Raw genomic sequence first — 24486 nt, 5'->3', positions numbered from 1 at the left:
AGAGAGATAGCGAGAGCAGGAACACAAGCAGGGGGAGTGGGAGAGCGAGAAGCAGGCTTCCTGCCGAGCAGGGAGCCCGATGTGGGACTCGATCCCAGGACCCTGGGATCATGACCTGAGCCGAAGGCAGACGCTTAACGACTGAGCCACCCAGGCGCCCGGGATTACTATTTCTTGAGAAGAGTGTATAGCCTTCTAATATTCTCCAGGAAATAAGTTGGGATTTCTTAGCAACTAGAAATCATCCTTTTCTACTATCTTATTCTCCATATGACTCCATCATCTCCATATGATGACTACCATCAACTAGAAATCATCCTTTTCTACTATCTTATTCTCCATATCCATCTATTATTCTTAGTACATATGTATTTTATAATAACTGATCTCCCCAAAGGACTAAACTCTGTATTGGTGAGTATAAAAGGTTATTTTGGTTGATTTCCTTTGGAAAATTTCTGACATATTGGCTGTACAGCCGTTATCTGGGTGATAAATTACTAAATCTTACAGTCAACACTAGCGTAGTCACAGTTAGCCTTTATTTAAAAAAAAATTTTTTTTTCAGCCAGAACATACTTACTGAGTACCTACAGTGCATGATACAAGTGCATTTTATTATTAGTTTTTGAAATTTTAAGTAAGCTCTCCATGCGTTGTGGGGCTTGAACTCATTACCCTGACATCAAGAGTCGCATGCTCTACTGACTGAGCTAGCCAGGTGTCCCTAGCCTTTATTTTTATGTGGCAGGATTTTTTTAATCTAACCTATAATTGTGTTGTTAGGACTTTTTATTTTTCTTTATTTAAGAAATGACACACACAAAAGAAATGACACAAACAACAATAAAGGAAATAAATTCATATAGTTAAGCTTCCACTTAGCACACAGTAGTTTGTTTTTCCATATTCCCTTCCTGCTCTTGTCATGGGCTGGAAACATCGATATGTATTTGATGTGACAGTAAAATCAATATTGAGTGTCTGCTGTTTACATAACACTGTCTTGTATTTACTGCTGTAGAGGATACAGAAGTAAAAGGCATAGTTCCTCCCCTCAACAAGCTAATAAGACTATTTGAGGAAAAGACAAACATAGAACAGTATACTGTAGTGAGAACCAGACAAACATGAAGTCAGTTTGCACTTAAGAAGATGTGATTTAGGGATGCCTGGGTGGTTCAGTCGGTTAAGCGTCTGCCTTTGGCTCAGGTCATGATCCCAGGGTACTGGGATTGAGCCCCACATTGAGCTCTTTGCTCAGTGGGGAGCCTGCTTCTCCCTCTGTCTGCTGCTCCCCCTGCTTGTGCTCTCTTTCTGTCTCTCTGACAAAATCTTTAAAAAACATGGAGGAAAAGAAAAGATGTGATTAGGGGATCACTTGAGCTGGGAGGGGACAATACAATAGGCACTTGTTTAGAAGATGCCCAGAAGGTGAGGTTGGGTGGGTGGAAAGGATGGGAACAAACTGTACAGAGTTCTGAGAGCGGACCTAAAGAGTTGGGAGTTGATGGGCGCCTGGCTGGCTCAGTCTGTAGAGCATGCAGCTCTTAATGTCAGGGTCATGAGTTTGAGCCCCACATTGGGCATGGAGATTACTTTAGAAGAAAAGAAAGTTTGGAGTGATTCAGTAAGCCTCAACCACCATGAGTTTTTGCACCTCACTTCAGAAAGAAAGTTTGATCAGGCAGCAGTATGCTGGACAGACTAGTAAAGTCTGGGATGCTGTTGTTCCTTTTTGGCTCTTTTTCTCTTTCTTCACTAGAATTGGTTAGTCACCAGGTTCTGTCCACTGGTTGCTACCTTCATCCTACAGAAATTCAGTAGTTTATCAGAGAAGACATTTTATTGGGGAACATTTATGTAAGGTTTGTGATTAGATTTCTAGGAAACTGGGGCACCTGAGTGGCTCATTGGATTAAGTGTCTGCCTTCAGCTTGGGTCATGGTCCCGGGATCCTGGGATCAAGCCCCTCATTGGGCTCCCTGCTCGGTGGGGAGTCTGCTTCTCCCTCTCCCTCTGCCCCTCCCCCGCCCCCCCACTATGCACACACACGCTCTTTCTCTCTCTCTCAAATAAAATCTTTAAAAAAGAATTCTAGAAAACTGAAAGGTTATATATTTGTTCGGCTAACATGTATTCATTACCCTCTGGGGTGGAGGATCCAGAGGAGCACAGTAGCCAGGATTTGTGTGTGCATTGTTCTATTGAATCTTTATGACAGCCTGTGAAGTGGATACCATTATTGTCCCTGTTTTATACAAAAGGAAACAGAAGCACAGAAGGGTAGCATATCTCATTCCATGTCACACTGCTGGTTAAGTAGAGGAACCAGAATTGGGATGCAGGTTTCTGGCTGGGCGGGCCTAAGCTTTTAATGACTATTCCATTCTGCTTCTCCTATCCCTTCCCTCATTTCTTTAATATGGAATGAGCATTTTCCTCATATTAGGCATTATATTGAAATGTAATTTTTCAGTGTTTGCATAATATTCTACTTTGTGGATGTGTCATTTTCCAGGTTTTAACTATTCACCTATGGTGGTATATCTAAGTTGTTTATAATTAGTCCCTTTGATTAATAATATCCTTATAATTGGGCTCCTGGCTGGCTCAGTCAGAAGAGTATGCGACTCTTGATCTCTTGGGGTCATGAGTTCGAGCCCCACATTGGGTATAGAGATTACTTAAATAAATAAAACTTAAAATAATGTTCTTATAATCTTGATGTTCATCTTTGATTATTTCTGGGCATAAAGTGAAGTGGAGTTACTGGATCACAATTTGAATATTTTAAAAATTCTTGATTCATATCATCAGTTACCTTGCTGATCTCATGGCAGCACGACCAACATTAGGGGCTATCCTTTAAAACAGCAGTAGCAGTTTAATAGAGATAACATTTGTCATGTTATTTTAATTTGCTTTTTTGTGTGATTTAGTGTTAAAGAGGTTCTTTCTCCTTTCTCTCTCTTTTTAATTCATCTGCCTTTTTTTTTTTTTGGTCATTTATTTATATCTTTTGCCCAGCTTTTTCTTTTGGTGTTCATCTTTTTCTTACAAATTTTACAGTCATATGATAAGGATGTTAATCCTTTGTCACATATGCTGCAAATACTTTTTTTCTGTTGACCATTTTCTTTTTAATTTTGTTCAATTTTTTTAATACGAATTTTTTTTTTTAGGATTTTATTTATTTATTAGAGAGAGACACAGCGAGAGGGGGAACACAAGTGGGGAAGAGGGAGAAGCAGGGTTCCCACTGAGCAGGGAGCCCGATGCGGGGCTCGATCCCAGGATCCTGGGATCATGACCTGAGCCAAAGGCAGACGCTTAACGCCTGAGCCACCCAGGCGCCCCAAGAATTTTTTTTAAGGTGGTCAAAATTTCAGTAATTTACTCTGGTTTCTCCCTGTTATTTCTGTGTCTTAGCACAAAACCTCCCTCATTCTGAGATCAGAAGGCTATTCACCTGTATCTTTTTTCAAGGTGGGTTTCTTTTGTTGTGTTGTTTTTATTTTTTTAAGATTTTTTATTTAGGGGCGCCTGGGTGGCTCAGTTGGTTAAGCGACTGCCTTCTGCTCAGGTCATGATCCTGGAGTCCCGGGATCGAGTTCCGCATCGGGCTCCCTGCTCGGCAGGGAGCCTGCTTCTGCCTCTGACCCTCCCCCCTCTCATGTGCTCTCTCTCTCATTCTCTCTGTCTCAAATAAATAAATAAAATCTTTAAAAAAAAAAAAAGATTTTTTATTTATTTGTCAGAGAGAGCACAAGCATGGGGAGCATCAGGCACGGGGTAAGCAGGCTCGATGCTGGGCAAGGAGTCTGACGCGGGACTTGATCCCAGGACTCTGGGATCATGACCTGAGCCGAAGGCAGACGCCTAACCGACTGAGCCACTCAGGTGCCCCATGTTTGGCCTTTATGGTCATGGATATAGATAGTAGTATCCCTGTTTAGTGACACTCCCATTCTTGGGAGAGTTTTGTAATCTTCAAATAGGTCTGCAAATTTTTAGTTGAGGGTATTTTTATTTTGATAGGTTTCTTAAGAATGGCATAACTTCCTATATTTCTGTATTTTGTATGAAATATATATGTATATACAGTTTTTTGTTTTTTTTTTTTAAGATTTTATTTATTTATTTGACAGAGAGAGACACAGTGAGGGCAGGATTATAAGTAGGGGGAGAGGGAGAAACAGGCTTCCCGCGGAGCAGGGAGCCCAATGCGGGGCTCGATCCCAGGACCCTGGGATCATGACCTGAGCCGAAGGCAGACGCTTAACGACTGAGCCACCCAGGCGCCCCTGTATATACAGTTTTAAGTTTATAGCTCCTCTTAATCCACAAAGAATTTAGAGAAAAGTACAGAAAATATAAATAAGAAATGTTAGGGTACCTGGGTGGCTTAGTTGGTTCTCAATTTTGGCTCAGGGTCATGAGCTCCAACTCTGCATCGGGCTCTGCGCTGGGCATTGAGCCTGCTTGGGATTCTGTCTCTCTCTCTGTCCAGCCCCACTCACTCCCTCTCTCTCTTAAAAAAATAAAATAAAATAAAAGTCAAAACCCTAGAAAAAACAAATTAGAATAGAAAGCTGTTATTACATAGCTTGAGAGGAAAAAAACTGATCAAGGTGTGGCCAACTAAAAAAAGTGGTAACTCACGATCCTGTTACATAGGTCTCAACAATGAAAGAAAAAATTCCTTAGGTGAAGAAAAGCTTTTTCAAGCATGTAACTCGAAAATTTCTCCCACGTATCCTTTAGTGTAAGCCAAGGGCATAATGCCAAAACAGAACTTGGTGAAAGCAGTTCTGTAGGGGATAAGACCATGTGACACAAATATACCCAGCTTTTTCTCTGATGGTCTGGCATAATTCTGGGATAAAGCCTAGACTAGAATGCTGAATTCCACAGAGAGGTCAAGTCAGATCAGGACAGAAAAAGTCTCCTTTGGATTTACCAGTTAAGGGCCAATTGCACGCCTTAAGAGAGATTAAGTAGGGAATTTGGGAAACAGAAACCAGACTGGTAAACCAAGGCATGGAAGAGAAATAAAGGAGTGGAGACAGTGTGAGGTTGACCATGAAAGGAATACAGAAATGGCAGATGCTAAATTGTTGAGTTGCGTTAAAGGAAGTTTTAAGATGTGAAAGATTTGAGCAACAAAGCTGGCAAAGAAGAGACTGAGGCAGGAGGGAGAGGGCTGATCCAGTACGCTCCCAAGGATGTGGGCCAGGCTGGTGGCTAGGAACAAGGCCAGACCTCAAAGGCCCCTGTTACAGGTTAGACTTTTGCATCCTCCCACTCGACCAGTAGGCAGCAAGGGCAGGTAAGTGCTTAGGTGCCAGTTTTCCTCTGCTGGCCCTGACATTTCAAGTGCCGGGATCACCCTGCCACAGTCTGAGGGAACCTTCTCTTTTCCCATCCTAGAAATTGATCAAATGATTTTTCAAAAATATGTTCCTGGGGCACCTGGCTGGCTCAGTTGGTAAAGCATGCAACTGTTGTTTTTGGGGTCATGGTCAAGTACCATGTTGGGGGTAGAGCTTGCTTGCTTGTTTGCTTGCTTGCTTACTTACTTAATAAATACATACACATACTAAAATTACTGTTTTGTTTTTTTTAAGGTTTTCTTTATTTGAGAGAGAGTGAGAGCCCTACGAGGGGTGAGGGAGAGGGAGGGGCAGGGGGAGAGGGAGAAGCAGACTCCACACTGAGCAGGGAGCCCTATTGGGGTTCCATCCCAGGACCATGAGATCATGACCCGAGCCAAAAGCAGACACTTAACCGAGTCAGCAAGGCACCCCCCAAAATTACTGTTTAAAAATAAGTAAATTGGGGGGAGCGCCTGGGTGGCTCAGTCGTTGGATGTCTGCCTTCGGCTTGGGTCGTGATCCCAGGGTCCTGGGATTGAGCCCCACGTTGGGCTCCCTGCTCGGCGGGAAGCCTGCTTCTCTCTTTCCCACTCCCCCCTGCTTGTGTTCCCTCTCTCGCTGTGTCTCTCTCTGTCAAATAAATAAATCAAATCTTTAATAAATAAATTAGGGGCACCTGGGTGGCTCAGTGGTTAAGCGTCTGCCTTCGGCTCAGGTCATGATCCCAGAGTCCTGGGATCTAGTCCCACATTGGGCTCCTTGCTCAGCAGGGAGCCTGCTTCTCCCTCTGCTTGCAGCTCCCCCCGCTTGTGCGTGCATGCACGCTCTCTCTGACAAATAAAATCTTAAAAAATAAATTAATTAAAACAAATGTTTCTAAGCTTCACTTTGTCACTAGGATGACAGAGAATACAGAAAGGATCTGTTCTTCAGAGGACTAACCTACTTTCTAAGCACCTTTGGTCAGTGATGGATTAGGGACTGCAGTCCAGGTTTCTTTATTCCTTCTCCAGTGCCATTGAGTTGAAGGTGATAGCCACACATCAACATGGAGACATCTCCTATGGATAGTGAAACTAGGGAATTGCAGATGTGGATTTGAAAGATCTCTGGAGACAGCTGAAGTAAAAAGGCTAGCAAATGGGGTGGCTACAGAGAAAGGAACAGAGCCTTGATGTGTTTGGAGGGGCAGGTGGAGTAGTTCTCAGAGACAAAGGAAGAGACCTAGGAAAGACAGAGGGAGAAAAGAGGCTAATGAAGGAGGAATACAAGCATTGGTCCACAAAAATGTTTGAGAAATCTAGAAAGCATGGCTGACTGGAGCAAGGGGAGGGGGAGTGTAAGTGTGTTCTTTTTTTTTTTTAATTCAATTTAATACATAGTATATTATTAGTTTCAGAGGTAATTTAGTGACTCATCACTTGCATATAACACCCAGTGCTCATTACATCAAGTGCCCTTCTCAGTGCCCATCACCCAGTTACTCCATCCCCACCCCCCCCACCTCCCCTCCAGCTACCCTTAGTTTGTTTCCTATAGTTAAGAGTCTCTTTGTGTGTTCTGTGTGTGTTGTGTGTCTAAGAGAAACTGAGTGGAAGCAGAGTTGAGTCTGTAGAGGAAGAGAAGAAATGGATCATAACTGCTAAAGTTGTATGTTATGCTGTAAAGGTACGGCTAGCAGAGCACAGTCCTTAGGGAGTAGGAAGAGACACCTGGTCCAGTCTGTTAGGTTAGTTATTGATTCAGAGGAGAGACTCCCTTCTAAGGGAGAATGTTAGGTAAAGGGATCCACTGCTTGAGGGGATGCTTTTGAGTTTTCTAAGCAGTGTAAGGGAGAGGTGGGTGCCTTGCTACTTTGTATCTGATTTTTCTCTGTAAAAGCTGTGAAGCTGCTGCTTTAAGACTCTGAGTAGAGGCTGATGTTCAGGAACCCTATGCCATGTGTTTTTTTCACAGTGAGAGAATACTCTGTCAGCTCAGCTCCCTGGCAACACAATTGGTTTCAATTTGTACTCCTTGTACCATTTCTTTTTCTACCTGGTTTATAATTCCAGTGATTTCTTTTAGGTTAGACTTGGTTATTTACAAGCAAGTATTTACAAATTATTTATATTTAAAAGTTCTCAAAATCAAGGCAGAGAAGAGATGGATTTTTTTTGTGTTCTTCAAATTGTTGTATGCCTCACAACCCAGCAGAGCTCAGAAATTAAATGTTTTTCCTCCACCAGTTTTACATTTCAGTATATCTAAATAGCTTGGGATTATGTAGTGATTCTCTGGCAGGGTCAGCATTAGCATTTATGGCTTATGAATTTTTTGTTCTTTGTGCTTTGTTTTTTTTCCCCAAGAATGTCACCAAAGGTAGATGGACTTTTTGTCTGTTCCCTAACTCCAGCATTTGGAATTACCCATCCTTGTTGGGATACTAATTTGGGGACCTTCCTGGCCTGAAAACGCTTTTAAAAAATCTGTGAAGAGCAATGGTATAAAGTAGTACTTCTCAAACTTTAGTGTAGGAAACCACTTGGAGATCTATTAAATTGCAAATTCTGATTCTGTGGGTCAAGAGGAGAGCCTGAAGAGGTGCCTAGCTGGCTCATTTGGAAGAGTGTGTGACTCTTGATCTCAGGGTTGTGAGTTTGAGCCCCATGTTGTGTGTAGAGATTACTTAAATAAATAAGGAACTTAAAAAAAAAAAAAGAATTGCTTAAGAAAAAAGAATAGAGCCTGAAGTCTGTGCTTCTTACAAGTTCCATGGTTATGCCATTGCTGCTGGTCCTTGGACCATGCTTCGAGTAACGAACATATAAAGCAGTGCTGTCCCAACACAGTAGCTCCAGCCACATGGGACTGTTGAGAATTTAGTGTGACTAGTTCACACTGGTTATGTAGAGTTCTCCAAACCTACCTACTTTTACCTTGAACATTGTACCTGTTCTGTCCCTTAAGTTAGATAGTAACTCCTTAGGGGCACCTGGCTGGCTCAGTCAGAAGAGCATGTGACTCTTGATCTTGGGGTTGTGAGTTCGAGCCCCACATTGGGTATAGAGATTACTTAAATAAACTTTTAAAAATAAGTAAATAAATAAAATAGATAGTAACTCCTTGAATGCAGGACCAGGTCTCACCCATCCCTCTGTAGTCTTTTTACTGCCTTGTAGGTGGTTCTGAGTGCCAACATGTGTACAGTGTTAAGGTGCCCAGACAGAGAATTGGAGAAATGTGTCTCTCATAGAAGTAGCAAAATATTTGTGTAAGGCTAGGGCAAGAATAGAAAACACTTTAATTTTGAATTAATCTTGTATATACTTAAGTTAAATTATTTTGTGAATTAGATGATTGTTCAGACCCATTTTACTGTTAGGTATCTAGGTACTTTGGGTACCCACAAGATTTAAGAGCCAGAAACTATGAATTGGCCCTTTTTTCTTTTCCTGTTTTTTTAATATGTTCAGTTAGCAGTTGAGTATCTACCAACCTGGGCATAGTGCTGAGGAGCAAAAATGACTTGTTATACATGGTCCCTGTCCTCAAGGAATTCATGATCTCACAGAGGAGAGATGCATGAATGTCAAGTTGATGGTATAACACAGGAGGTAGTGTGGTGTGGTAGCCACAATCAGGACCATTGAAGTCTGAATCCAAGGTCTGATTCTGGCTCCAAAAAAACAGGGTGAGAAAACACTGACAGGATATTTTCTAAGGTAGAATTTAGCTAAAAATAGCAAGGCCCTCTGCCAGTGTTTTTATTAATAGATACGGGAAATGTAAAGGATTTAAACTAGTTTTGTTAATAATTCTTTAATATCATCAAATATCCAGAACTGGGGGAAAAAAACCAGAGTTGAATCTAATTGTCTCATGTCCTATTTTTTTAAATCATTTGTTGGTTTGAATCAGGATCCAAAAAGATCCATATGTTGTGATTGCTGTATTTCTTTATTTTTTTTTTGTAAGATTTTATTTATTTATATGACACAGAGAGAGAGCGAGCACAAGCAGGGGGAGCGGCAGGGAGAGGGAGAAGCAGGCTCCCCACTGAAAGGAGCCTGATACGGGCTCAATCCCAGGACCCTGGGATCATGACCTGAGCCGAAGGCAGACACTAAACCAACTGAGCCACCCAGGCGCCCCTGCTGTATTCTTTTAAAGATTTATTTATTGGAGAGAGGGAGCACGTGTGCACACGTGCGAGTAAGGGGAGGGGCAGAAGGATACGGAGTCTCCAGCAGACTCCCCACTGAGTGCAGAGCCCTACACCCTGGCTTGATCCCAGGACCCTGAGATCACAACCTGAGTTGAAATCAAGAGCTCAGCTGACTGAGCCACCCAGGTGCTACCGTACTGTATTTCTTACATCTCTTTTGTCTATCAGGGTTTCTCAGCCTCAGCACTATTGATGTTTGCAGACCAATAATTCTTTGTTGTGGAGGACTGAACCTGTGCATAGCAGGATATTTAGTGACCTCTTTGGCCTCTACCCACTAGATGCTAGGAGCACACCCGCTCCGGTAGTGACAACCAGAAATGTCACAGGCCTTGCCAAATGCCCCCTGGAGGCAAAGTCACCAGGTTGAGAACCATTGATACGTACATTCTCCCTCTATTCTTTCCATTTTTTGTCTTGGTGATTTATTTGCAGAAGAAACTGGGTAGTTAATCCTGCAGAGTTGCCTTCAGTCTGGATTACTCTGATTTCATCCTGGTATTGTAATTTAACATACTCTCTCACCAGGGCGTCTCGGTGGCTCAGTCTGTTAAGCATCTGACTTTGGCTCAGGTCATGATCTCGGGGTTCCTGGAATCAAGCCTTTCATCAGGCTCTTTGCTCAGCAGGGAGTCTGCTTCTTCCTCTCCCTTCCCCCTGCTCGTATGCACATGCTCTTTCTCTCAAATAATCATTTATTTATTTATTTTTAAAGATGTTATTTATCCATTTGTCAGAGAGAGAGAGCACAAGCAGGGGGAGCGGCAGGGAGAGGGAGAAGCAGGCTCCCCGCTGAGCAGGGAGCCCGATGCGGGACTCAATCCCAGGACACCGAGATCATGACCTGAGCCGAAGGCAGATGCCTAACCATCTGAGCCACCCAGGCATCCCAATAATCTTTTAAAAAGAAACATATTCTGTCACCAATTTCCTGTTAATTAGTGGTTGGCTCTAGAGACTTGATTAGTTTCAGATTTTTTGTTTTGTTGAACTGCTTCATAGGTGGTAGTTTGTTCCTCCATCAGGAGGTACATAATATCTGTTGTGCCTTTTTGAATTTTAACCATTTATTTCCTAATTCATTTTTCATTTTTCTTTTAAAATGTATGTATTTTCATTTAGACAAGCTTTATTTTAAATAACCATCTGTGGAATGAATGAATGAATGAATAAATAACAATCTGTGTTCTCCCTTAATAAAGGAAGGGGAAATGGAAGGTGAGGCGGTTGAAGCCATTGTGGAAGAGTCTGAAACTTTCATTAAAGGAAAGGAAAGAAAGACTTACCAGAGACGCCGGGAAGGGGGCCAGGAAGAGGACACTTGTCACCTGCCCCAGAACCAGACTGATGGGGGTGAGGTGGTCCAGGATGTCAATAGCAGTGTACAGATGGTAATGATGGAACAACTGGATCCCACCCTTCTTCAGATGAAGACTGAAGTAATGGAGGGTACAGTCGCTCCAGAAGCAGAGGCTGCTGTGGACGATACCCAGATCATAACCTTGCAGGTTGTAAATATGGAGGAACAGCCCATAAACATAGGAGAGCTTCAGCTTGTCCAAGTACCCGTTCCCGTGACTGTACCTGTTGCCACTACTTCGGTAGAAGAACTTCAGGGGGCTTATGAGAATGAAGTGTCTAAAGAGGGCCTTGCAGAAAGTGAACCCATGATATGTCACACCTTACCTTTGCCTGAAGGGTTTCAAGTGGTGAAAGTAGGGGCCAATGGAGAGGTGGAGACGCTAGAGCAAGGGGAACTTCCGCCTCAAGAAGATCCTAGTTGGCAAAAAGACCCAGATTATCAGCCGCCAGCCAAAAAAACAAAGAAAACCAAAAAGAGCAAACTGCGTTACACAGAGGAGGGCAAAGATGTGGATGTGTCTGTCTACGATTTTGAGGAAGAGCAGCAGGAGGGTCTGCTATCGGAGGTTAATGCAGAGAAAGTGGTTGGTAACATGAAGCCTCCAAAACCAACAAAAATTAAAAAGAAAGGTAAAATGAGTTTATCCACTGTATTCTCATAAACTGATTTTGGGATAAAGCAAATAACCCAGGGTATATGCAAATTATTTTATAATAAATGGGTTTTTTTGTGTTTTTTTTGTTGTTGTTTTTTAAGATCATGAGCTAGGTACCAGTCCTTTTAGCTAGTCTAAAAGTTTTTCCAAATTCAGTATTTTTTAAGTCCTGAAGACAAAGAAAGAAATCTGTTAGTGGCATGAAATAATAACGATTTAATATGACTTAGATTGGATTTAGTTTAAAAAGGCTAATGAAATTTATTTGTAGATATTTAACGTTAGGATTAAACTTAATACTTTGAAACCTTGCAAGAAGTTAAGTGTTTTGTTTTTCATATAGGTGTAAAGAAGACATTCCAGTGTGAGCTTTGCAGTTACACATGTCCGCGGCGTTCAAATTTGGATCGTCACATGAAAAGTCACACTGATGAGAGACCACACAAGTGCCATCTCTGTGGCAGGGCGTTTAGAACAGTGACCCTCCTGAGGAATCACCTTAACACACACACAGGTGCTGGATATGAATGTTGGGGGCTACAGCATAGCAAAGGTTAAAACTTGGGTTTTAAGTATCATCCAAGGTGGTTCTGGTGGGAAGTTAAAGAAGAAGATTTTTGTTCTTTCTTATGCTGTAATCCTGATTTATTATAAGCAGATGAATTTGTAGGCAAATGTAAAGAAAATTTAGTGGAAAATAATCCAAACTGTTTAAGTCTGGTGATCCAGGAAAAAATGATCTATGGCGGTTAACCTGTAATATTTCCTAAAGGATATCACCATTGCATTGCCAAGGTTTTAACATCAGTGACAAAAAATGATGCCCGAAATTCCCGGGCAACAATTGCCAGGCACTATAAGGATGAACATTAGAAATAGCAACGCAATTCTTTGTAAAAGCCATGGTTTCTGGTTGTTTCACTTCAACAAAGGTAAGTAATTCATAATCTCAGAATGGAAAGTTTAAGGCGTTACTCTAGCAATTCAGAAACTTACTCATTTGTGCTCCATACATTAATTTTTTTTTTTTTTTAAGATTTTGTTTATTTATTTGACAGCGCACAAACAGGGGAAGCAGCAGGCAGGAGAGAGGGAGAAGCAGGCTCCCCGCTGAGCAGGGAGCCCAATGTGGGGCTCGATCCCAGGACCCTGCCATCATGACCTGAGCCAAAGGCAGTCGCTTAACCGACTGAGCCACCCAGGCACCCCCATACTTTAATATTCTGTGTTAGCATCATGTTGGCTATGATCAGGTCCCAGGAGTCACTAAAGTGGAGGGACTGTGCAGGAGCTCTCTTAAGGCTCTCTTCTGGGCTCTTTGTTCTTTCAGTATTGGCATTTGGCTATGAGTGCCGATAGAAACTTCTCTCACACGGTTCTTCATGCAGAGTAGCTTTCCTCTATCCAGATTCTCCACTTAGCACAGCTCTTGTTTTTGATTTGATGTGCTGGTAGTCTACTGAGCACGACCAAGTTGAGTTTGGCCTGTAAGCAATATGTTGCGCATTAGTATATTCTTTGCTAATATGATCTGGTCACTTTTCATTATTTCCCTGCTTTCTACTCAAGACACTTGATAGTATGTTTTATTTGGTAGTTTGAAGACACTGTGAAAGGGCATATGACTAGATAAGAGCATTTGGCCACATAATAGGACTTCCTAAAATGGGAGTGGTTGATGTGGGCACTGTATGTCATGGTCTAGTCCTCAGCTTTGAAAATAAGAGTGTGGTCTGTCTAGTCGCTCAGAGCTAATTTGGCAGGACTGATTCATACTAATCAAACCCTCAAGGGTCAGATGCAATCAGAAAGAGTTTATGGTGAGGAATACACCTTTTCGTTTTCTGGATGCAGTTGTATTGCATTCTAGGGGATACCCTTGCCTATATCAAGAAGATGTAGCAATTGAATGGTGACTTGGTAAGCATGGATCTGAGCAGAGGGACATACGCAATCATGTGGTACAACCCAATGAAAATCTCTGTTGTACAGCAATGTCTGCTGCTTTCCTAATTGCCATGCTTATGTCTACCAGTAGCAGGCCTCTTTCTGTCTCCTAGATAGTACTAGGTAAACATTAGAAATCCTTGGTTTTCAGTTCACTTTATCCTAACGGAAATGGATCCTGCTTTCTTTCTTGTTAATTGTTTCACTTACCGATCTGTGCTGCCAGATTCTTTTTCATAGACAAGAACTCTGTCCTTCACTCCTACATCCCCAGTGATAATAAAGAAGCAAACTGAGCAAATGAACATTCCTTGAAATTTCTTAGTTACTATCATACTTTAATCACACTTCCCTCTTGAGGATTCTGTCCATCTCAGAATCATTTCTGCAGATGGCTGGTCCCATTCATTACATTGTGACTCTTTCTAATTCCGTTCTCAGAGGTAAACGGTAACCTTCCTTTGATTTTGGTGTTCGGGATTACTTTGTTGTCATCCCTTACCTGCAGTGCGCAATTACAGATGGTCCCTAGTTTTTCAGTAATGGTCTATGAAAACAGCACTGTGTTCTGCTGTCAGCTTATCTCCTTATTGTCATCATTACCTGGGCATACTTCCAATGCTATATTTAGAATATAAAGTGACTAGAGAAGATCCATTAATATAATCAGTCAGTTATGTTATAGGGCTACTATGTGAGGGCATACTAAAAACAGATTCCTTCAGTAAAAGGGAAAAAGAAAAACGTGGAGTATATTAGTTTGTAAGAATGTTTAAATATTTCATGAATTCACATTCAGATCACAGAATATTAGATGACGGGTGTTTGAAAATGATCCGTTTAGGGGTGCCTGGCTGGCTCAGTCAGTAGAGGATGCGATGCTTGATCTCAACGTTGTAAGTTCAAGCCCCACGTTGAGTGTAGAGATTATTTTTCTTTTATTTTTATTTTTATTTTTTTTTAAAGATTTTATTTATTTATTTGTGAGAGAGAGAATGAGAGACAGCACGAGAGGGAGGAGGGTCAGAGGGAGAAGCAGACTCCCCGCTGAGCAGGGAGCCCGATGCGGGACTCGATCCCGGGACTCCAGGATCATGACCTGAGCCGAAGGCAGTGGCTTAACCAACTGAGCCACCCAGGCGCCCGAGATTATTTTTCTTTTAAAGGTGATCTTTTGGGGAATCTGGGTGGCTCAGTTGATTAGGTGTCCAACTCTTGATTTCGGCTGAGGTCATGATCTCAGAGGCGTGGGATCGGGCCCCAAGTTGAGCTCTGCTCTCAGCAGAGGAGTCTGATTGTCCCTCTCCCCCTGCTCTTCCCCTGCTTGCACTCTCCTCCCCATCCACTCCCCCAAATAAATAAATAAAATCTTTTTTGTAAAAAGGGTCATCTGTTTAAATCACATAAAAGGCAGTACTACTTTGTAAAACCTTTGATAAATTTCTGGAATTATCAAAGTAAATTTATATAGAAAACAAGCTATTGCATTTGGTTTTTGGTTTTTTGGTGTTTTTTTGTTTTTTCTTCAGAAAAAAGTATCAGAATGTGGACAGCCCAATGTCTCTATATGTACAGTCATAATACAGTAAGATTTGATATGCAGAGGAATCTTGGGTCAAATAATTTTTTTTTAATGTTTTTAATATTTAGTTCTTTATTTATCTGAATATCTATCTGTTATAACCTCACGTATGCTGAACTATTTTTATTTCCCGGTCTCCTTTATCTTCTATTACATTCCTAATGGAATCTATTTCTGAATATCTTTGGGTCAAATAACTATTAATTCTGTGACCTCTGCTTGACAAAACATTGAGGTTTAAGAGATGTTTTTTTTTGTTTTTGTTTTTTTTATTTTTTTAAAGATTTTATTTATTTATTTGACAGAGACACAGTGAGAGAGGGAACACAAGCAGGGGGAGTGGGAGAGGGAGAAGCAGGCTTCCTGCGGAGCAGGGAACCTGATGTGGCGCTTGATCCCAGGACCCTGGGTTCCTGACCTGAGCCGAAGGCAGACGCTTAACGACTGAGCCACCCAGGCGCCCTTTGTTTTTGTTTTTTGTTTTTGTTTTTTTTAAAAGATTTTATTTATTTATTTGACAGAGAGAGAGATAGCTAGAGCAGGAACACAAGCAGGAGGAGTGGGAGAGGGAGAGGCAGGCTTCCTGCTGAGCAGGGAGCCCGACGCAGGACTCGATCCCAGGACCCCAGGATCATGACCTGAGCCGAAGGCAGACACTCAACGACTGAGCCACCCAGGCGCCCTTGTTTTTGTTTTTTAAGATTTATTTATTTAGGGGCGCCTGGGTGGCTCAATTCTTAAGTGTCTGCCTTCGGCTCAGGTCATGATCCCAGGCAGGGCTCCCTGCTCTGCGGAAAGCCTCCTTCTCCCTCTCCCACTCCCCCTGCTTGTGTTCCCTCTCTCACTGTGTCTGCCTCTGTCAAATAAATAAAATCTTAAAAAAACAAACAAAAATTATTTATTTATTTGAGAGAAAGGGTGTACACAGCAGGGGGTGGGGTAGGAGCAGAGGGAGAAAAATCTCAAGCAGACTTCCCACAAGCGTGGAACCCGGTGTTGGGCTCCCATCTCATGATCCTGAGATCATGACTAGAACTGAAATCAAGAGTCAGATGCTCAACCTGCCAAGCCACCCAGGTGCCCCAAGGTGTTCTAAATTTTTTAAATCAAGAGGTGAAATAAGGGTGCCTGGGTGGCTCAGTGGCATCTGCCTTGGGCTCAGGTCATGATCCCAGGGTCCTGGGATCGAGCACCCTCCACCCCAGGCTCCCTGCTCAGCAGGGGAATCTGCTTCTCCCTCTGCCCCTCCCCCTGCTCATGCACACGCGCTCTATCTCAAATAAATAAAATCTTTTAAAAAACAAAGAGTTGAAGCAGACTTTTGATCCATAGTGATCAGAATTCATAAACTAGGGATAAAAAGGATTTTGTATTTTGGCTGGCTGATGAACTCACAGGTGTAGGTAGTGTGCTCCATGAAGGGGCAAGTCTTTCTGATATCACCACAAGGGTCTCTGGCCAATTGAGTGGAGTTTAATAGTAATTCTTGCTATGAGTATTTTAAAAGGGGGGGGTGATTTTTGTATTCAAAAGCAGCACTCAAATGGGTAATTAAGAGAAATTAAATGCGTGACACATGTTTTCCAATATTCTGGGGTTAGTGTTAGAAAGTCCGCCGGGACCCCCTATTTGGAGTTATTCTCAGGCTAGTGCAAGGTTGTTGAGATGACCAGGGTTCAACCTCATGCTGCAGTTCTCGTCAGATGTTGAACTGTCATTAACTGTGCCCTTGATCTTGTCTTCCTGTTATAACCTCCTTTCTCTAGGTACTCGTCCTCACAAGTGCCCAGACTGTGACATGGCCTTTGTGACTAGTGGAGAATTGGTGCGGCATCGTCGTTATAAACACACCCATGAGAAGCCATTTAAGTGTTCCATGTGCGATTACGCCAGTGTAGAAGTGAGTGTTGAGCAACTTGTTGGTTCCTCTCCTAAGACCGTGATTCCAGTATAAGAACTACCCAAACTGACTTAAGATGAGATAGAAAATCTTAGGAGATTATTAACACTCCCACTCCCCTTCCCTGCCACCAAAAATACTAAAATTGTAATGAATGTGAAAGACTTACCCATTTTAAAAAAAGCACTAGTACAACATGTTATTATAGGTAGGTTCTACGAAACAGCAAAGAAACAAAGAACTGTACCTGGAGCATTTAAAAATGGAAAATTGGGGGGCATCTGGATGGCTCAGTTGGTCAGGTGTCTGACCCTTGATCTGAGCTCAGGTTCTCAATTTCATGGTTGTGAGTTCAGGCCTGGCATTGGAGCCTACTTTAAAAAAAAAAAAGGAAAATATTTTCTCCTTTACTATTTGAGGCTACACTGTTATCAAAACTGGGTAAGAATGCTACCAAAAAGAAAAGTGTATCTTATTCTCACAGAAAACGAAGCTAAATCAAATTATTCACCAAATTAAGTAATATATTTTAAAAATAAATGATTACTGGGCGCCTGGGTGGCTCAGTTGGTTGAGCGACTGCCTTCGGCTCGGGTCATGATCCTGGAGACCCGGGATCGAGTCCCGCATCGGGCTCCCTGCTCGGCGGGGAGTCTGCTTCTCCCTCTGACCCTCCCCCCTCTCATGTGCTCTCTCTCTCTCATTCTCTCTCTCTCAAATAAATAAATAAAAGATCTTTAAAAAAAAAAATAAATAAATAAATGATTACTAAATAGAATATATCTAAAATACAAGGAGAGTTGAACATTAGGAAATTACTGGTGTGTGCTACATTGAGAAGTTTAAGAAAAACCATATGATCATTTCTGTAGATTACTGAAAAGCTGTAACAATATTCATTACTGTTTAAAGTCCTAACAAGTTAAGAGTAGAAAAAAATGGCTTTACTATAAGGAGTGTATACCAGAAACCCGTAGTCAATCCATCCCAGTTAACTGAAGCATTGGGAGTATCCCAATAAAATTTGGAACAAAACAGGTGCCTTGATCTCTCGGGGTCATGAGCCCCACATTGGGTGTAGAGATTACTTAAAAATAAGTAAATAAGTAAATAATAAAAATTTGGAACAAGACATCTGTTCTTACCATTACTGTTCCAACATTGTGATTGTATTGGAAATCCCAGCTAAATAAGAAATTAATTATAAGTGGTAAAACAAAACTTACTTATTGCAGATATACTTGCTTACATCAAAAAAATCCAAGAGTATCAGCTGAAAAAAAACATAGAGCAATAAGAGTCCATTTGGGGGGCGCCTGGGTGGCTCAGTCGTTAAGCGTCTGCCTTCAGCTCGGGTCGTGATCCCAGGGTCCTGGGATCGAGTCCCACATCGGGCTCCCTGCTCCGCGGGAAGCCTGCCTGTCCCTCTCCCAATGCCCCTGCTTGTGTTCCCTCTCTCACGGACTCTGTCTGTCTGAAATGGATGAATAAAATCTTAAAAAAAAAAAAAGTCCATTTGGGTGGCCAGATAAAAGACAAATACACAGAAGCCAGTAACTTAACTTTATACGGTAGATAGCAGGAAATAGTTCACATTCTAATAGCAATAAAATTATTTAGGGTTAAACTGAACAACAAAAAAAACATCTGATACCTATGTATCTGGAAGGAAATTGACCTATAGATAAGCATGATTACTTCAACTGTTGCGGAAATTTCAAATCTATACAAAAGCAGAAAACATATATAGAAATAGACAGAATAGGATAATACACCCCCATGAATCTATCACCCAGCTTAAGTAGTTATTAATAACCCATCTTGAGTCATCTATGCCCTATCCATTTATTTACTCTCTTTGGATTATAAGGATTTGAGAAACAAAAATTACAAATAAGGAGGAAGAAATAGTGTATTTTAGACTTTTTCTGTATTCTGAACTTCAGTGCCCAAAGCTAAGCTTTTGTGCCTAACCCACAGCATTCACATTACAGTCATTGTGCTTTCATGTTTCAGGTCAGCAAATTAAAACGTCACATTCGCTCTCATACTGGGGAGCGTCCGTTCCAGTGCAGCTTGTGCAGTTACGCCAGCAGGGACACATACAAGCTGAAAAGGCACATGAGAACTCATTCAGGTAGGACATCTTCCCTCCTTGTTGTATTAATGAGCTGCTTTTCAGTGGATCCCATGGGACCCTGTAAACCACCTCACACCCCTGTTGCTTACCAGAATGGGAGCTGGCATAAAAGTAATGGAATTGACAAATGCTTCTCTGGCATATCTTCTGAATTCATTGTTCTGAATATACACTGGAGAATGGAAAGTTTCACTATTAGAAGTCTGGGTAGATTACCTAACCCGCTCATTCAGTTTTCCCCATACTGTGTTTTCCTAAAAAAGAAAAATTTGTAGGGGCGCCTGGCTGGCTCAGTCAGTAGAGTGTGTGACTCTTGATTTCGGGGTCTTGAGTTCGAGCCGCATGTTGGGTGTAAAGATAACTTAAAAAGAAAAAGAACTTGGAGGTCCTCCTGTTGTCCATCTCCTGTCCCCCAAAGGCAGGCCTTGTAGAAATTGCTCGCTCGCTCGCTCGCTCTCGGGAGTGAGTCTGTGTTGGAGCTGACAGCCAGCAGTTCAGGACTTGAGTGCCATCTCTTAAGAACGGGTGTGAGCCATGCAGCAGGCCTGAGGCTTGGGCTCGCTGGGTAACACTTGAGGATTCTCTGTAGCTTAGCTTTTCTGCTACCTGACTGCAGCTGAATTACCACCTGAATTACCCTCCAGTTAAATGATGGTGCTCATTTCATCTAATTTGTTCATTCTGTATTTCCTTTTAAGGGGAAAAACCTTATGAATGTTATATTTGTCATGCTCGGTTTACCCAAAGTGGTACCATGAAGATGCACATTTTACAGAAGCACACAGAAAATGTGGCCAAATTTCACTGTCCCCACTGTGACACTGTCATAGCCCGAAAAAGTGATTTGGGTAAGTAAATTAGCTAGTGGCAAATGAAAAAATATTTTTGAGGATGTGTGAAAGTAGGAGGATCATAAATAACTTCCTTTTCTAAATTATGTAAGTTTTGTATAGGTGAATGGCCTACCACTTAATAACAGCCATCGCTTAGCATCTGTTTTTATCTTCTTTCTCTCATTGCAGTCAGGCCACAGGATTCTTTCCTGAATGTAGCTCATTTATAAATTAACAGGAGCTGTAATGAGAGGAAATAGTAAACCTTTAATTAGTAGTCCTCACTGGTAATGTTCAAATCTCCAAATAGGGAAGTGACATAGTATGATTCAAACTCTAAGGACTGTCCATTTCAGTTTTTCTCAGAGCATAAGTACTTTCTCTAAATAATAAGATGTTATTGGTTGGATGATAACTATATTTCTGTGCATAATTAAACTACAGCTTATACAGAGGCAGAATTTATCAGTAGAAATTGTAGTTGGGCCCATAAAGGTATGGTCACCTGGATGTGTCTCCCTTTGTTTTTCCTATTTAAAAGAGATAAAAATACTGCCCCTGTCTGATCTCTATCCAAAATGTATTGCTCCTTGAATATTACTGTTTTTTCCCCTTGAACATTATTAGTATAAACAATTTTATATTTAGGTAAATTGTTGTACTTTACAAAACATCTTTTATTACTTTAACTTTTTAACCCATTTGATATTCATAGCAACCATATGAAGTCACCAAGGCATATGTATTTTAGCTGAGTAAAGTTAGGCAATTTAGCTGGTGTCTTAAAACATTGTTATATTGGGGCGCCTGGATGGCTCAGTAGGTTAAGCAGCTGCCTTTGGCTCAGATCATGATCCCGGAATCCTGGGATCGAGCCCTGTGTCGGGCTCCCTGCTCAGTGGGGAGCCTGTTCCTCCCTCTCTCTCTGCCTGCTGCTCCCCGTTTGTGCGCACGTGCTCTCTCTCTGTCAAATAAATAAAATCTTAAAAAAGACATTGTTATATTAATACGACCATATTGGACAAAATGGAGGCTAGCATACTTTTTTTTTTTTTTTAAGATTTTATTTATTTATTTGACAGATAGCACAAGTAGGCAGAGTGGCAGGCAGAGGGAGAGGGAGAGGGAGAAGCAGGCCTCCCGCTGAGCAGGGAGCCCGATGCGGGGCTCCATCCCAGGACCCTGGGATCATGACCTGAGCCGAAGGCAGCCGCTTAGCCGACTGAGCCACCCAGGCGCCCCTAGCATACGTTTTTTTAAGGTGTAAGTGTATGTATTTATTTATTTTAACACCTAATACACATTTTGAAGATGAAACCATGAGTTTGAAGCAGAGGGCTTTGGGCTCCACATAAGATCTGTGGGTTACTTGTTCATCCTAACATGTTAAGAGGACTTTGTTAGAAAGATTTAAGAGGCACTGTCCTCTGATAAATGAATTTTACTGTTCTTATAGTACAGAAACCTAAAATCTAAATTGATAATACCTCATGATAGTGTATGTGAGCTATTAGGCCACTGTTTGGATTATTTAAATTTTTAAAATTGTTCACTTTTACGATGCAAGTATATATTTTGGATGTTCTATACCTGTATGATACCCTTTAGGCCCTACATAATAAGGAACTTAATTGCTTAGGAGCTGTCAGATAATAGTTATCTCCCAAAACCAATCCCAAAGAAGTTCCCTCTTTAAAGCAGGCCTGATTTCACACTAATATGCTATAAATAAAATTTATCACTTTGTGACACAGGAGAGCGTGGGCTTTGGAGACTTGACCTACTAGAGTCAAGATTCACCTCCAAATATTCCTCTAAGCCTCTTTTTGTTTTTTTTTTTTTTTCCCCAACTGATTTTTAGGAAAAATAACTACCTTACACAGTTGTTATAAGTATTAAGAACACATGAAAGAAAGTCTTTCACTGTTAGGTCTCTATCATAGGACCAGAAGGGGAAGTTGAGGCCTTTTAAAAATTATTTGGGGGCACCTGGGTGGTTCATTCATTAAGCGTCTGTCTTCGGCTCAGGTCATGATGTCGGGATCCTGGGATCGAGCCCCGCGTTAGGCTTCCTGCTCAGCGGGGGCCTGTTTCTCCCTCTCCCTCTGCTGGTGTTCCCTCTCTTACTGTTTCTCTCTCTGTCAAATAAATCTTTAAAAAAAATTATTTGAAATAATACATATATGTATGAAAGGCTTTCATATAGTGAACATGTGTAGAGAGTAAAAAAGAAAAGCCTTCCCTCATTTCTGCTCCCCAGAATTGGTCTTCTTTAAGTCTGATGTGGTATGAGTGAAGCAGGTTGGTAGCACCATAAATTCATGATCCCAAATGCAGCTGAGCTTTCATTGTTTCTGGGCAGTCCACCTATTTGTCCTTGTCAGGTATGCTCCTATTTTCCTCAGTGAGTTCAATCATTCATTCATTCCACAAATGTTTAGGTGCCTGCTATGTGGAAGGCACCATGAAACGAGTCAGAGTTGGGTGAATCATTTGCACTTTTTTTAAACCTCTGATCTTTCCTCCCCTTTTCCCTCCACCTCCATGGTCTCAGTAAGTGACCTCTTTTCCTACTTCATAAGAAAAGTAAAGGCAACAGATTGAAACTCCCAAATTTCTGTTCTCAAACCTACAAACCCATCTGCATTCATCTTTTCTTTGCCCATTTGCTGCAAGAGAGTTGGCATCACTCTTCGTATTTGTGGACTGTCCCTTTGCTTTTGCCTCAGTCCTGTCTTGTCTTCTCTGCAGCTTTTATACCCTCATGTACTGCCTCCTTACCTTCGTCTTCACACTTTCTTTCCTAGGTCTTTCCCCTCAACTCTTAAACATGCTTACATTTCTCCTATCTTAAAGAAGAAAGTCTTCCCTGTCTAGGTTTGACTTTTTTTTTTTAAGTTTCTAATTTTTCCTGTTAAAACATAATTTGGAAACTTGGAAATTTTTGTACAATATTACAAACTAGGGGAATGGGACACCTGGGTGGCTCATTCGGTTAAGTGTCTGACTTCAGCTCAGGTCGTGATCCCAGGGTTCTGGGATCGAGTCCTGCATCAGGCTCCTTGCTCAGCTGGGAGCCTGCTTCTCCCTCTGCCTGCCGCTCTCCCTGCTTGTGCTCTCTCTCAAATAAAAATCTTTTAAGAAATAAATAAACTATGGGAATTAGGGGCACCTGACTGGCTCAGTCCATAGAGATGCGACGCTTGATCTCAGGGTTGTGAGTTCAAGCTCCACATTGGGTGTAGGGATTACTTAAAAATAAAATTTTTAAAAAAAATAAACTGGGGCGCCTGGGTAGCTCAGTTGGTTAAGCGACTGCCTTCGGCTCAGGTCATGATCCTGGAGTCCCTGGATCGAGTCCCACATTGGGCTCCCTGCTCAGCAGGGAGTCTGCTTCTCCCTCTGACCCTCCTCCCTCTCATGCTCTCTGTCTCGCAAATAAATAAAATCTAAATAAATAAATAAATAAATAAACTGTGGGAATTATGCTGTACAATAGGTCTCTAGGACTTACTCATCTGGCTCATTTTTTATTTATTATTATTTTTTATGTTACTTAGGTGTTTAAGTTTGAGTCTTATATCTCCTTCCCTGCCAATCCTCATAAAGAGTTCTATCCCTCACAGTCTTCCTTCCTGTTTCTCATTGCCCTCCCATCTTAGCTTATACCCCATTCTGTAAAGTGACTCTTCCTAAGATCACTAAACACCACATTGCTTAATGTGGGGAACATTCCACTTACCATCTTTCTTGATCTCTTAAGAATATTCTTCATAGTGGACTATGCCATCCTCCTTAAAACACTTTCTTCCCTTGGTTTCCGTGGCACGATAGCCTGTTGGCTTTCTTCTCTATTCTTTCTCAGCCTTCTCTTGTTTCAACCGTTTTTCCTTCCACTGGCCTTACCTGTTAGCTTTCTTAAAGTGTGACCTGTACTCTTCTTTTTCTTTTTGCCTTAGTGATTTCTTGAACTCCCATGAACTAATTCAAATCCCAACAACTCCAGTTCTTACTCTAAATCTTTCCTTTGAGCTAGGCTTATTTAGCCTTTGCCATCCCTAGTTTGATATCACTGGCATTTCAAATTTAACAGGTTCAAAACTGAAGGTCTAAAACCCCCCTGCCCCCTTTCCCCAAAACAAACAATGGGCTTTAGCCCTTTTCCACTGTTCCTTGTCTCAGCAAATGGCCCCATCCACCTACCCGGTTTTCAAAGCCAGGAACCTGGAGGTCGTCTATTGACACCCACCTTCTTTCTTGTTCTGTATTCAGTGAATAAGTCCTGTTGATGCTACTTTCTGGGTCTCTCATCAGTCCTCCCCACTCCTTCCAAGCCACCATCTTCTCTCACCTGTCCTGTTTCCATATCTTAACTAGTCTTTCCACTTCTCTTGTCTTTTTGCCTTTTAATTCACTTTCAGGACAGCAGCCAGAGTAAATATTTTAAGAAGCAGAGAAGAACGTATTATTAACTTAATGAA

At 41.6% G+C, this 24486-nt stretch overlaps 1 protein-coding gene across 3 annotated transcripts in view; it reads left to right on the top strand.

The window, feature by feature from the left end:
• Positions 1 to 24486, top strand: part of CTCF (CCCTC-binding factor) — a 49603-nt gene that overhangs the window by 16428 nt on the left and 8689 nt on the right. For all 3 annotated transcript variants that reach the window (XM_081806460.1, XM_081806461.1, XM_081806459.1), the window contains 5 exons: positions 10788 to 11577; positions 11947 to 12117; positions 16899 to 17032; positions 19049 to 19169; positions 19871 to 20020. In XM_081806460.1, coding sequence (XP_081662586.1) covers positions 10797 to 11577; positions 11947 to 12117; positions 16899 to 17032; positions 19049 to 19169; positions 19871 to 20020 — 1357 coding nt within the window. In that variant the 5' untranslated portion in view covers positions 10788 to 10796. The remainder of the gene's footprint in view (positions 1 to 10787; positions 11578 to 11946; positions 12118 to 16898; positions 17033 to 19048; positions 19170 to 19870; positions 20021 to 24486) is intronic.

The sequence above is a fragment of the Leptonychotes weddellii genome, chromosome 16 (genome assembly GCF_054177405.1).
Source record: "Leptonychotes weddellii isolate Sample4059 chromosome 16, ASM5417740v2, whole genome shotgun sequence".
Lineage (NCBI taxonomy): Eukaryota > Metazoa > Chordata > Mammalia > Carnivora > Phocidae > Leptonychotes > Leptonychotes weddellii.
The sequence above is the reverse complement of the archived record's forward strand: the minus strand, read 5'-3'. Positions and strand labels throughout refer to the sequence as shown.